The sequence below is a fragment of the Osmerus mordax genome, chromosome 13, assembly GCF_038355195.1.
Source record: "Osmerus mordax isolate fOsmMor3 chromosome 13, fOsmMor3.pri, whole genome shotgun sequence".
NCBI classification, from domain to species: Eukaryota; Metazoa; Chordata; class Actinopteri; order Osmeriformes; family Osmeridae; genus Osmerus; species Osmerus mordax.
Window position 1 is genome coordinate 10,541,095 of NC_090062.1, and position 13,091 is coordinate 10,554,185.

Sequence of the window (13,091 nt, forward strand, 5' to 3'; positions counted from 1 at the left end):
CAACCTGCTTATTGTCAGACAGATAAACAAGTAGACATACAAACTTAATGACAAGAAGACATGTGCAGGCAGGCAGACATACTGACATAGAACATTCTGCTGGCCCATACCTAATCAGACAAGTCAGTCGAGCTGACTCAGGTGTCCCTGTTCTTCCTCCAGTCCATATATGGAGGTGGGGGCGTCATCGCCTGGACCCGAAAAATGTATATAAACCCCTATGAAGACCCTCTTCTTTACTTCTGGTCTACTTTACCTGAAGACTGAAGGTGAGTCCCTGGCAACAATACCTCCTCCCCGAACCACCTCTACTACTATGTGTTCCTCCAGTGTGTTTGTGGTGTAGCTGAGTCTTGCATCTCCCTCTCTACCTCCAGATGTCTGCCTTCAAGTTCACCCTTCTGACCCTGCTGCTGGTGTCTGCCTGCTGGGCAGAGGAGGAGGTATACCACCCAGTCTACCTATGTGCCGTATCTACAGATCTTGCTGTGTGCTTTGTCACTTATATACTAACATATCATAACTTTTTATTCTTCTAAATCTCTCTCCAATCACTGTTACGGCTCTGTAGACAGGTGCGTATAGTCATTTTTGTTCTGTGTAAGATGATGAACTACATTTTCCAAAACTTGAGTATGGAATGTTGCACATTGTAAGGAAGTGTAAAAGAGAGCCCTAACTTCTGTTACTTTGCAGAGAGTGTGGAGGACCAATCAGATGACATGTCTGTGTCTGCCCTGCTGGAGAGAGCCAATGAGAACCTGAGTAAGTCAGTTAGCCCTTCAACATACTAATACTACAGAAGCTATTGGCTGACCAACTCAACCAGACATTGTAGAAGAATATGAACAAACACCTCCTGTTGGATCGCAGTAGTGCAGATGTTTGAGACACACATTTTGAGGAACATGCTGCACATCTCTCTACATCCTATTTTGACAACATTGAGGGGGTTAAGGAAATATCTGGCAACGTACCTTAACCGTGTCTTGCTTCTTGATGGTGGTCTTCTCTGCTGTAGCCCCTGACCTGGATATGCCTATCCTGATGGACGGTGACATCGCTGTGGAATCCGAGGCTGAGAGGAACGCCGACCCCTGCACCTCCCGTGGCTGCATGTGGGGAAAGTGGACCGACGGAAAGGTCTACATTCCCTACGCCATCTCCAATCAGTACTGTACGTAAATTGCCTAGTCTTGCTATTGCAACTCTAAACCTAGTACAATTTTTGTTAATTTTGCTTTGTATAGCTGTTTATAATCCTAGCCCAGTTCCAGCATACAGGCCACAATCTTATGCTAACCGGAGCAAAATCAAAGATACCCTCACAGTTCAGAAACAGTGACCAACTGTCTGTTCTGTTCTATTCTCCTCCCCCGTCTCCTCCCTGTCCCTTCTCATGTCTCCTTCCTGTGTCCTCTCTCTTCCTCCCCCAGCTTCCAGGGAGAGGTCCATCATTGAGAGAGGTCTGGAGTCCTTCTCCTCCTTCTCCTGTATCCGCTTCAGACCCCGTCGCAACGATGACAGGGATTACCTCAGCATCCAGTCTAAGAATGGGTATACAAATCTTCTAGGATAGCTGTCTAGCATCTAATCAGACCTTAAAATAGACATGCCTTTTTACTACTGAGAATAAACGTCATGTCTCTGGTTCCATTTGACTGAGGACACAAAAGAAAACACTACGATTTGAGCTTTTGGTCTCAAAACCTAAATTATACAACGATCATCACTCCATTTCCATCTGTGCTGCAGCTGCTACTCCTTCGTTGGTCGTCGCGGTAATGCTCAGGAGTTGTCTCTGGCTCGCAGCGGCTGCCTGTACCACGGCACTGTTCAGCACGAGCTTCTGCACGCCCTGGGCTTCAACCACGAGCAGACCCGCTCTGACAGGGACAACCACATTAGGGTGGTGCTGCAGAACGTCCAGTCTGGTGAGTGTGCAGTGCAGAAAGGGGGGTTGAACCCCTGACGTGCTTGCTTTGACAGTGCTACAGTACCTCACCATTGTAGCCCAAACCACCTTTGCTACTGTATATGTACATACAAATATGTATCCTACTTATGTGCAGATATATATTGTAAACAGCCATATTGAGCACCTTTGATAGCCAGCCAGGAGTACTTCACTGACTAATAAATATAATATCACTGTATACTGGATGTCTCTTCCCTTACAACACTTTCAGGCATGGAGCACAACTTCAGGAAGATCGCCACCCTGAACCAGGGCACCTCCTATGACTATGGCTCCGTCATGCAGTACCACAGGTCAGTACTGGATCTCTGCCTATGAGACAACCACAGGGACTAGTCTAAACTTCAGTCTAAGAGAAACAGACATCGCCAGGTAATAGTCCACACTTTAGTCCTACAGAGAAAATAACAGTTTCTTCATGGATGTGTCTCCTACAGGACTGCCTTCTCTAAGAACGGCCAGCCCACCATGGTGCCCATCCCCAACAGCAACGTTGCCTTTGGCCAGGCCAAAGAGATGAGCAGGAATGACAAGGCCAGGCTCAACACGCTGTACAAGTGCTGTAAGTTCATAAGAGAGTTGTACAGTACTGCCACACAGTGTTGGGATGTGTGGAAAGTCTGAACTCCTTGTTATATCAGACAAAAAGGTGCAGACAAGGACTGCTAATTTTTGACATAATTCTCTGTCACTGTAGATGAAACTGGTCGTCTTATTAACTCTGGAATCTGTAGCACTTCTGCTGGCTGCTTTCCTCTCACCTATGCACTCAGATCAACATGTTTTGATTGTGTAATGAATTTCACACATCTCATTAAACTAATTCTAAGTTAGACAAAAAAAAATCCATATATTAAAAATACCTGTGGAACCATTTGGATTCAACTGGAATTATATTCATAATTATTTACTTAAAATAATACAGTAAAAGGAAGTTGATTTAAATACGTTAATACTTTTATGTAAACTATTTTAGATTTTGCAATGGTAACTGTGTTTGCACGTTTGTTGTCTGGTTTCTACAGAAGGAGATCAGATGGGCACAAACATCAACACCGTATTGGATGCTTCCCCCTGCAAGGGTCTCACCACAATCGCTGTGACTTGCCGAAGCCCAGGAATCTGCCATTATACCAAGGGGACGTCCTGACCGTGTTTCAAATCACCTCTGTTACATGTACACAGTTTCATCATCCTGGACTGAACTTCTATTTTATGTCATGACTGTGATCCTACAATAAACTTTGAACAAAACTGAACATCAATGACTTTACTGTCTTCCTTATCATTCATGGCATATAACATGTGAGATGTGTTTTAGTAATTACTGATTCAATTGATAAAAGAGAATCTTTAGAGACCGACATCTATTTTACAACTCAGACTGGAAAACTACAGATGAAGAATGTAGTTAACAGTTAAAAAGTTATTTTTGATCAATGATGGCATGAGTCCAAGCAATAAAAAAAACTATAAAAAGCCATGTGAATAAAACCAGCAGTAATATACAGTGTCTAAATACATATCTAAAGTACAATTGGCACTGCCTAAATCCAATAATCCTTCAATATTAAGTGCATATAGTTGACCGGAAAGCTGTATGACTCAGAGAAGTCGAGAGATCTACCATAAAATGTATTATTGAACTGCTGCGGTAAGGCCTCTGTGGTAAGACTCAGTTGACACGCTACATACACTTATCTGGTGATCTACCGGGGCGCCCACCCTTATGTTTAACTGAGTCAAACACACCACAACCAGTCTCTTTGGTTTTGGACAGAATAATCAATATTGTTTAGAAATGTTTGATTGAAAATATCAACATTTTGAATGAGCATCAGACTGAAAATGACAGATGTGCATGTGGAAGGTAGCACCTGTTTGACCTAAAGTTTAAAGCACTTATACCAACACAACTAGTCAACATGTTTGGTTACACTGCTAATACATGTCAGAATTCCCACATGGTTCAATGTTTTCTCTGGATTGTCCAAAAATCTGCATGTCAGAAGCGATAAAACAAATGGAGACCCGTCAGCACTCTGGTGTTCCCCCTCCTTGTATGTGCTTATCTTTATCAACAGGTGCACCTGGGGGGAACACTACCACCTGATGATACATGCTGGGATTCCCTGGCTGCTCAGGAATTGACACGTGTACCTGAGGGAACCGTATAAGCGGCTGGCTGCACTGACCTTCCTCACACCTACTTGCAGAAGCTCCAAGGTGAGTCTTTGTGCCAGACAGCGGGCAGCGTGCTCTATGCATGTGTTTCCACTGACCACATCTGACCAGTGCTTTTGATGTTCTGCAGGTCCGTTGCTGCAACATGTTTGTGTTTAGATTCTCCTGGGCTGTCCTGGCCCTGCTGCTGGTCTCTGTCTGGGCCGAGGAGCTCACCGAGGTAGACCCGCTGGACACTGTTCAGAAGAGACAGAAGTGACACCTTCTATAGAACATTAATTATGCCATATTAACTCTTTTTTTTCTTCCGTCTTCTGTGTTGTCCTCTGAAGGAAGGTAAGAAAGTAACTATTTTGGCTTCCTTTGATTGCATGTTGAGTGTGAATGATTGTGACTAATCTCTTTGCTCTTCTTAGAGAATGCTGTGGTAGAGGACCAATCAGAGGAACTCTCTGTGTCCCAGCTGCTGGAGAGAGCCAATAGGAACAGGAGTAAGTCTGACCACTTACAAAAACAGTTCTTGTTGGCTGGAGTACATTTTGTCTTCTGAAACTCACAACTGTCATTGGCTAGACCTGATGTCTCTTGCATCGCTCCCACGCCACCAATCACAGACCCTGAAATTGATGAGCCTTTCCTGATTGGTGGCGACATTGCCGTTAAATCCGAGGCTGAGAAGAATGCCGACCCCTGCACCTCCCGTGGCTGCCTGTGGAGGAAGTGGACTGATGGAAAGGTCTACGTTCCCTACTACATCACCAACCAGTACTGTAAGTACACTTCTATAGGACACTTGGATAAGTAAGCTACTGTATCATTGAATGGTTACGAGAACAAGAGACACCAGCAGATATAAAACCTCAACAAGCTTTTAGCAAAGATCTGTCCTCCATCCCAACCTGGTATCTGCCTCCCTCCTCCTCCTTCCCCCTTGTCCATTCTTCTCCTGTCTTCTACTCCTCATCCCTCCTCGCACCTTTTCATCCTCTCTCCTCCTCCGCCAGCCTCCAGGGAGAGGTCCATCATTGAGAGAGGTCTGGAGTCCTTCTCCTCTGTCTCCTGTATCCGCTTCAGACCTTACCAGAATGGCGACTCTGAGTACCTCAGCATCGAGTCCCGCGATGGGTGAGTCCCTATCCACTCAGATGCAGCAGCTAACCATGGTAAAATAACATCTTCCAAAATGGATCATTAAGTGTAAACACTTCAAACAAAACAATGGTCCAGCATTCCAGCTAAGTAGGCTCTCTTATTGAGCAACCTCCCTCACAAGTCCCCCTATTTCATCAACTCTTCCTCCTCCTCTTTATCCTCCTTATGCTCCTCTTCCATTGGCTACTTCTCCTCCTCCTACCATATTTTGTCCTCCCCTTACTCCTTCCTCTCTCCATCTTACTCCTCTTTCCCTCCAAGGTGCTACTCCTATGTTGGCCGCCAGGGTGGTGCGCAGACTGTGTCTCTGGCTCGCAGCGGCTGCCTGTACCACGGCACTGTTCAGCACGAGCTTCTGCACGCCCTGGGCTTCAACCACGAGCAGACCCGCTCTGACAGGGACAACCACATTAGGGTGTTGCTGCAGAACGTCCAGTCTGGTGAGTGTGCAGTGCAGAAAGGGGGGTCGCACCCCCGAGTCTACTGGTAAAAAACGTAATTGACAGTGAGAAAAACACAACATCAACCTGTCTCTCATTCACTCCTCACCATCCGGCCTCTCTTGATTTTTATTTTACACTATGGTTGTAAAATGCTCACTCAACATATCCAATCTTTCTCCTCCTCGATTCCCCTCCTGTCTCTGTCTATCCATATATTTGTCTACCAGACATGAGGTATAACTTCGACAAGATTGCCACTCTGAACCAGGGAACTCCCTATGACTACAACTCTGTGATGCAGTATGAGAGGTAACACACACACACCAACAATAGAGCCTCTGCTGTGACCCCTGGTTTGCTTCACAGAGAATTATGCATTCTGATGTGGAAGTGTCGGTTTCTAGGTATGCCTTCTCTATGAATGGACAGCCTACCATGGTGCCCTACCCCAACAGCAACGTCTCCTTCGGCAAGGCCACCCAGATGAGCCAGAACGACATCACCAGGATAAACAAACTGTACCAGTGCTGTGAGTTCCCTAGCTTACAGAGACGTGTTATGGCCCTGAGACCAAAGAGGAAGGTTTAGGGTTTACATACATGACAACTGTTCCATGCAATATAAAATAATATATAATATATATATATATATAATATAATATAACTCAACAGCTCTATGTTAAGTTCCAAAACATGAGAGTTTGAATGACTCTCTCTTTCTCCCCCTCCAGAAATGTGTTGACGTCTTCTGTGGACTCAAGGCCCCCTGGTGACGGACATCCCGTCAAACAACCTTAATTTTACAACTTAACTTTAAATTCAAAACTTCAACATAATAAATCTGAGCAAAGGAAATCTGAAATGGGACTGTACTCGTTATTATACATTTTTGTTTACTTCATCAAATAAACACAATATTATGTCATGACCAGTTTCACATGGATGTAGACTGTAGACAAGATATTTCCACACTATACACTGTGAAATAAACGAAATACTTATATTTGCAATTCACATTGTGTATAACCACCATTTAAAAGTGTACCATTAAGAAATAAAATAGAGTAGCAGCTCACTTCCCGAGTAGAACATGACATCCAGACAATCATACATGACTATCATTCAAAATGTTCTATTCTATTCAACACCCAGGTATAGACAGTTGATAAATACCCCAAAGATTTCTTAGTTGAGTCTATGTCAGATACAGGGGAGTAACAGAATCCTAAACACAATCCAAGTTTCGATGTCCTTCACAAAGGCCGATCTGTGAATATTAACAGAAGCTACTCAGAGCTATGAAAAACACAGATAAGATGTGGCTGTGTGCCCATCAAACGTATGCTGGGTTTCCCCAGCTTCCCAAGGCTTTTCAGAGTATGTTCGGTGCCACTCTACCTTCTCTGTGGTTGAACGTCTGTTATCAACATGTGAAGCTGTAGGCTGGCCAGAGAGTTCCACCCTAAATAAAAGGCTGACCTAAACATATTCCTGTATTTCCACTTGCAGGAACAGCAAAGTAGGAACTCTTGTCCATCTGTTTGTACGGCAGCAGAACTGAAGTCTCTGTCTCTCCTACCTGTAATCGTGTAGCTAGTGTAATTGTGTGTGTGTTTATGTAAGTGTGTATTAGCCATCTGACCAGTGTTTTTGTTCTGCACTCTTATGCTCCCCCTCCTCCTTGTATGTGCTTATCTTTATCAACAGGTGTTCCTGGGGGGAACACTACCACCTGATGATGCATGCTGAGATCCAGTCTGCTCAGGTATTGACACGTGTACCTGAGGGAACCGTATAAGAGGCTGGCTGCACTGACCTTCCTCAAACCTACTTGCAGAAGCTCCAAGGTGAGTCTTTGTGCCAGACAGCGGGCAGCGTGCTCTATGCATGTGTTTCCACTGACCACATCTGACCAGTGCTTTTGATGTTCTGCAGGTCCGTTGCTGCAACATGTTTGTGTTTAGATTCTCCTGGGCTGTCCTGGCCCTGCTGCTGGTCTCTGTCTGGGCCGAGGAGCTCACCGAGGTAGACCCGCTGGACACACACCGTACCTCAGAAAAATTTCTACAACTACACCTATTAATATAACTTCATATTAAAATCATATTCATATCTGCTTTTGCATTTCTGTCATCTGAAGGTCGAGACTTCTGTCGAACTGTCAGAGGGCCTGCCTGTGTCTGTGCTGCTGGAGAGAGCCAATAGAAATAGGGGTAAGACTGCTGACTCTCAACATGCACTGTTAGAGCCTTTTTGGGGCCAGGGACCCACCCATAATCGTAACACCCATTCAGCATACCCTTTGTGCTCTTGAATCCACAATTTTAGAATTTATGGCAAATTATTTTGTGGACCCCCTTGCTATGGTTCGCGGACCTCTAGGGGTCCTGGGACCCGACTTTGAGAACCACTGCTCTAACATACCGTTTTCCCATTGGTTAGAGTCTAATAATCCTCTAACATATGCTTCTCCCATTAGTTAGAATGACTACCTTCTACCGACTGTCATTCCTCTGCTACGTTCCCCCCAGTCCTTGACCTGGGTGGACCTATCCTGGTTGAGGGTGACATCGCTGTGGACTCCGAGGCTGAGAGGAACGCTGACCCTTGCACCTCCCGTGGCTGCATGTGGGGAAAGTTTAGCGACGGAAATGTCTACGTTCCCTACTACATCTCCAACCAGTACTGTATGTCACAGTACTGCATGGCTATACTCCATATGGATTTACTTTTAGGACGAATATCTTGAAACCCCTGTCAGCTGCAGGCCTGTTCTGAGGCTTTTTTACTGACCCTCCTTCTTCCTCCTCCTTGATGAATCGTTCTTATCGCTCCTCTACCTGCTCCTTTTCATGCCTCCTTTCTCACTTTTCCTTCTCCTGCTCTATACTCCTCTCTCCTCTGCCAGCCTCCAGGGAGAGGTCCATAATTGAGAGAGGTCTCGGGTCCTTCTCCTCCGTCTCCTGCATACGCTTCAGACCTTACCGCAACAGTGACAGGGACTACCTCAGCATTGAGCCGCGTAGCGGGTCAGTCAGCCTGCTACAGATTACCATATAAATAACGTATCACCTACAATTTATAATCTGAGGTTTAGAATTCCAGTGGCCTCACCTCTACGCAGGTGCTCCTCCTATGTTGGTCGTCGTGGTGGTGGCCAGACTGTGTCTCTGGATCGCCAGGGCTGCCTGTACCATGGCACGGTTCAGCACGAGCTTCTGCACGCCCTGGGCTTCAACCACGAGCAGACCCGCTCTGACAGGGACAAACACATTAGGATCTACTGGGAAAACATCATAGATAGTGAGTAACACTGGAGCAACACTTCTGTCCTCTCCATCTGGTGTCCACCTCTCTCACTCTCACCTACTCCCAACGTGCCTGTTTCTCTTTATCAGTCTATTTCTTTCTTTTTAGCTTGCTCTCACTTTATGAGTATCCTCACAGTACTGGAAAAGTGATCTCCTTCCATCAGGTTACAAGTTTGCCTATGACAAGATCGCCACTCTGAACCAGGGCACTCCCTATGACTACAACTCAGTGATGCAGTACCATAGGTCAGTCACACATTCCTCTGTAATCTCTAAAAGTGCATCTCAAACTACTTAAACAAAAAGTGATTTCCAGAGCATTGAGAACAAGATCCATTTCACCCTGCTGTATAAAGAGTGGTGTATTGTGGGTATTGTGGTTTTCTAGGTATGCCTTCTCCAAAAACAACAAACCCACCATGGTGCCCATCCCCAACGGAAACCTGGCCTTTGGTGAAGCCACTGAGATGAGCAGGAATGACATCATCAGGCTCACCACACTGTACAAGTGCTGTGAGTTTATCTAACCTGCCCTCACAAGATGCTCAGTTAACTTAAACACAAATCTTGTGGTTCAACAGCTAAATTGTTTATGCTTTTTTCCATTTCTTTCCCTCTCAGAAACATCTAATCTGCCTTCATCTGCTGACTGAGAAGTCCCCTTATGTTGAAGTACCCACCACATATTCAATTAGCCTGTTACCATCTGGACTGTATGATCAACACAATAAAAATACGGAAATCACCGATCTGTGTACGATTCAAAACGTTAAATATTTTATTATGCCTTTTTATGCTCAGACGAAGAACCATAGATTAGACAACAACAAAAACAACACTGAATATTTATATAGGTTCATATTCCGGTTAACGTGGACAGACAGCAAAATGCCCTTGAAATACAGTTAAAAGTTCTTACAAAGAGAGAACCATTGATTTAATGAGTACGATGAAAGAGCACGCTTTAACCTGCAGAGCCTTCTGCTTTGACTTTTTCCTGTGATAAATGTTTTTGTAATCCAATACTGCCCCTAGAGGTCAACCGGTCGTATACAAGGAAATTAACGATTTAATCTTACTTTTGGTTTCGACTACTGTACCCGTGTAGGTATTGTAATCCTTCGCTTCAAAATTGGATCAAAATGACTGAATTCTTCAGCGTTTTACTGAAAATTTCAGAGGATCTCCGTGATGACAATTTGGAAAAAATGAAGTTCCTTTGTCCACAGTTAGGGAAAAAGCGTCTCGAGAAAGTTGACAGTGGCATTAAACTTTTTCAAGAATTGATGCAGCGTCAATTACTTGGACCTAACAACACGGAACAGCTTAAATTACTTTTGAACAAAATTCGTCGGGAAGATCTCGCTGAGACATTGAATAACTTTGAAAGTCAGTGTCCTGGACCACAGACAAATCTACCGGACAAAACGGAACAAGGTACTCTAGAGATGCTACTGTCTGGGTGAAGATAGCTAGCTTGCGCTAATACTACTAGGCTAGCTAGCTACTGCTTTCCGAAAACCGACAGCCGTTGCCAGGTTAGCCTTGGCGGGCAGTCACCCCGTACTCAGTTTTGTGTTGTTCTTCGTACAGTTTAGGCCGTCGCTAATTAAGGACAACTGTAACATGGCAGCAATATGACATGCAGTGTTGTTGTATAACTCATTTATTTTTGTGTAGTAAGTTATGTTTTGTGAAAAATCTCGAAAGAAAGGCAATTAAGATGACAGGTGTTGATATAAATCAGGCAATTGTAGCCTTCTATCGTAATTGAAAGACATACAAGTTGTATGTACCGCTCTGTACTACGGTGTCGATACTGTCTCGACACATTCTGCAACACTCACTGCATCGGAACGTTTCGAGACGGGTTTTTAAACCACTTTCGGTCACGTGACAAAGTGTTTCGAAACGTTTTGTGACGTGATCTTGAACGGAACATGTGTTGCACTTGCCAAAACACTGTGTCGGGGTATAAAATGAGGTGGCAAAACCAAAAGTTTTGAATGAGACCTTGGTAGAGAGAGTTGTGAGAGTTTGAGAGAGATTGAGACAGTTAGAGACAGTTAGAGACAGTTAGAGACAGATAGCGAAATCATGTTTGATCATTTGTCTGCCACTTCAAGATGTATAAATATATATATGAATATGTAACAACTTTACACTGAGTTTATCGTGTCAAACAGTTCAAAAATCATGATTGACCCGATTGTTTTGTTAAATGAAAACCATCGCTCCCGTAATCGATACCACGCCATCTGCTTTGCAGGACGACAATAATTCCGTTCAACCACAAGGACCAGTACTAGTTTATTGTAGAATTAGATATGACTGTTGTGTATGCCATAGTCGTAGCTGCCAGCAGATGTCACTGTTGAGTAAAAGTTTCGAGCGTTTCAAAGGCCCCGACTAAAATGTTTGAATTGTTTTTGTGTTTCAGAAAGCCTAGGTTTGCCAATCCCTACATACAACACGTTGCGTCCAATACTGACACAAATTATAGTCTACCACACACCCAAGTCGTTCCTTTAGCCAGTATCTAATCAAAGACATGGCTGGTGACTCTTCTCATTCCCTCTCACTGTTGCTTTTTCACCTCCAGCCAAACTAAAAGCTGCAAGAAAAGTGATCATGGCCCAGCTTGGGAGGAAGTGGCGGATGTTGGGCCGGAGGCTGGGCCTGACAGAGGCCATGCTGGACAGCGTGGTCACCAAGCACCGCGACGTCCTGGAGGATCAAGTGGCAGGGATGCTGTGTGTCTGGGAGAAGAGCCAGGGTGCTGAGGCACGGGCGGATGACCTTGTACGAGCCCTTAGGAGCTGTGACCTGAACCTGACTGCTGATCTGGTGGTGAAGGAACTGGAAAAGCTCCAAGGAGAATGAGAAGGAAGAGGACAAGAAGAAAGGAGGAGGAATACATTAATTTGAATAGGAGGAGGAGACAGAGGCGAGAGAACTTAAGGGGCCTAATAGGTTACCTAGAGTCCTATTAATTCCATCTCAACCATGTGTGCTGTTTCTGATTATTTGGTGCTGCTTTGATTGGATGTTTGAATGAAAAAGAAAGGAATAGAATGGATGTGTAATTGTAGGGAAGTATGATTCTGCTTGTGGTCGTCATGTTATACTGGGTTGTGTGGCTGCTGCTCTCTGTCCATTATAAGATATAGATTATGATTAATCACTGAGTTACAATTTGCAGACACGTTGCATTTGAATTGTCTCACCCACTGCAATAAAACCAAAGCATCAGTTCTGTTCAGCAAATGGAGTTGATCTTTGTGATTGATCCAGGTCAGTTTGGTACGCGGTCCTGTCCTGTGAGGAAGATTCAGAGCTGAAAGGAGTAATCTCTCTAAATGTAAATCTGCAATACAAACATCAAGCTCATGATTTTAGTTGTCACTGACCATTGAAGGTAAACGCCAAATTGGAGAGGTGACCAGTAGCTATCAGACGGTCTTTCTGGCCGACGAACAACTGGTGTCGCGCTGCGATTCGGTCAGAAGAGACGAGCGTTTTTCATTTGGAGCTGAACACCAGCAGACCTCAACATACAGCCAGGCGTTTTCACAAAGCTGCGTGTATAAATGTCCTGTTTCCTGGATACCCCTTTTCCCTCTGCTCCTACTGAATGGTGTACACCAGCTTGGATGTTGCTGAGGGCATGTCTATCTGTTTGCTCAAGTATTGTTTTATTTTCAACAACATGTTTTTGTAAACAACAAACATTTTTACAAAGAACTTGTCTGAGTAGATATGCAATTTAAAGCATGGAATATAATGAATGTGATTATAAAACAAATAAAACAATCTGAGATATGTAATTCCTTGTTCAGGCAAAGGGGAAAGAGGCATTTGCTTTTAATGTTTATATCAGTCCAAGTGCTTTTTAACTGCATTTTTTCATTTGTATTATGATTGTGTAGCACAATGCCAGGGTCACTTGAAAAATAGACTTTGGACTTTGAGAGCAATTCATTATCATAGTCCGAGAAACCAGGCTAAGCTTACGAACATTCAA

At 44.2% G+C, this 13,091-nt stretch overlaps 4 protein-coding genes across 4 annotated transcripts; all 4 read left to right on the forward strand.

Moving 5' to 3' along the window:
• Nucleotides 1–377: 377 nt before the first annotated feature.
• LOC136955003 (hatching enzyme 1.2-like) lies at nt 378–3,243 on the forward strand. Its single transcript, XM_067248557.1, has 8 exons — nt 378–470; nt 699–765; nt 1,022–1,177; nt 1,437–1,557; nt 1,756–1,934; nt 2,190–2,271; nt 2,416–2,540; nt 3,004–3,243. Coding segments are annotated over exons 1-8 (825 nt in total). The 3' UTR covers nt 3,006–3,243.
• A 1,064-nt stretch (nt 3,244–4,307) lies between these two features.
• On the forward strand, nt 4,308–6,618 carry LOC136955002 (hatching enzyme 1.2-like). Its single transcript, XM_067248555.1, has 8 exons — nt 4,308–4,382; nt 4,581–4,653; nt 4,777–4,932; nt 5,167–5,287; nt 5,576–5,754; nt 5,985–6,066; nt 6,162–6,286; nt 6,488–6,618. Coding segments are annotated over exons 1-8 (813 nt in total). The 3' UTR covers nt 6,490–6,618.
• Nucleotides 6,619–7,697: 1,079 nt separating this feature from the next.
• Nucleotides 7,698–9,814, forward strand: LOC136955001 (low choriolytic enzyme-like). The gene is made up of 8 exons (XM_067248554.1): nt 7,698–7,781; nt 7,897–7,969; nt 8,288–8,443; nt 8,665–8,785; nt 8,881–9,059; nt 9,232–9,313; nt 9,456–9,580; nt 9,689–9,814. Coding segments are annotated over exons 1-8 (813 nt in total). The 5' UTR covers nt 7,698–7,706; the 3' UTR covers nt 9,691–9,814.
• A 347-nt stretch (nt 9,815–10,161) lies between these two features.
• On the forward strand, nt 10,162–13,060 carry fadd (Fas (tnfrsf6)-associated via death domain). The gene is made up of 2 exons (XM_067249139.1): nt 10,162–10,504; nt 11,670–13,060. The coding sequence occupies exons 1-2, from the start codon at nt 10,210–10,212 to the stop codon at nt 11,948–11,950; spliced, it is 576 nt and encodes a 191-aa protein (XP_067105240.1). The 5' UTR covers nt 10,162–10,209; the 3' UTR covers nt 11,951–13,060.
• Nucleotides 13,061–13,091: the final 31 nt, after the last annotated feature.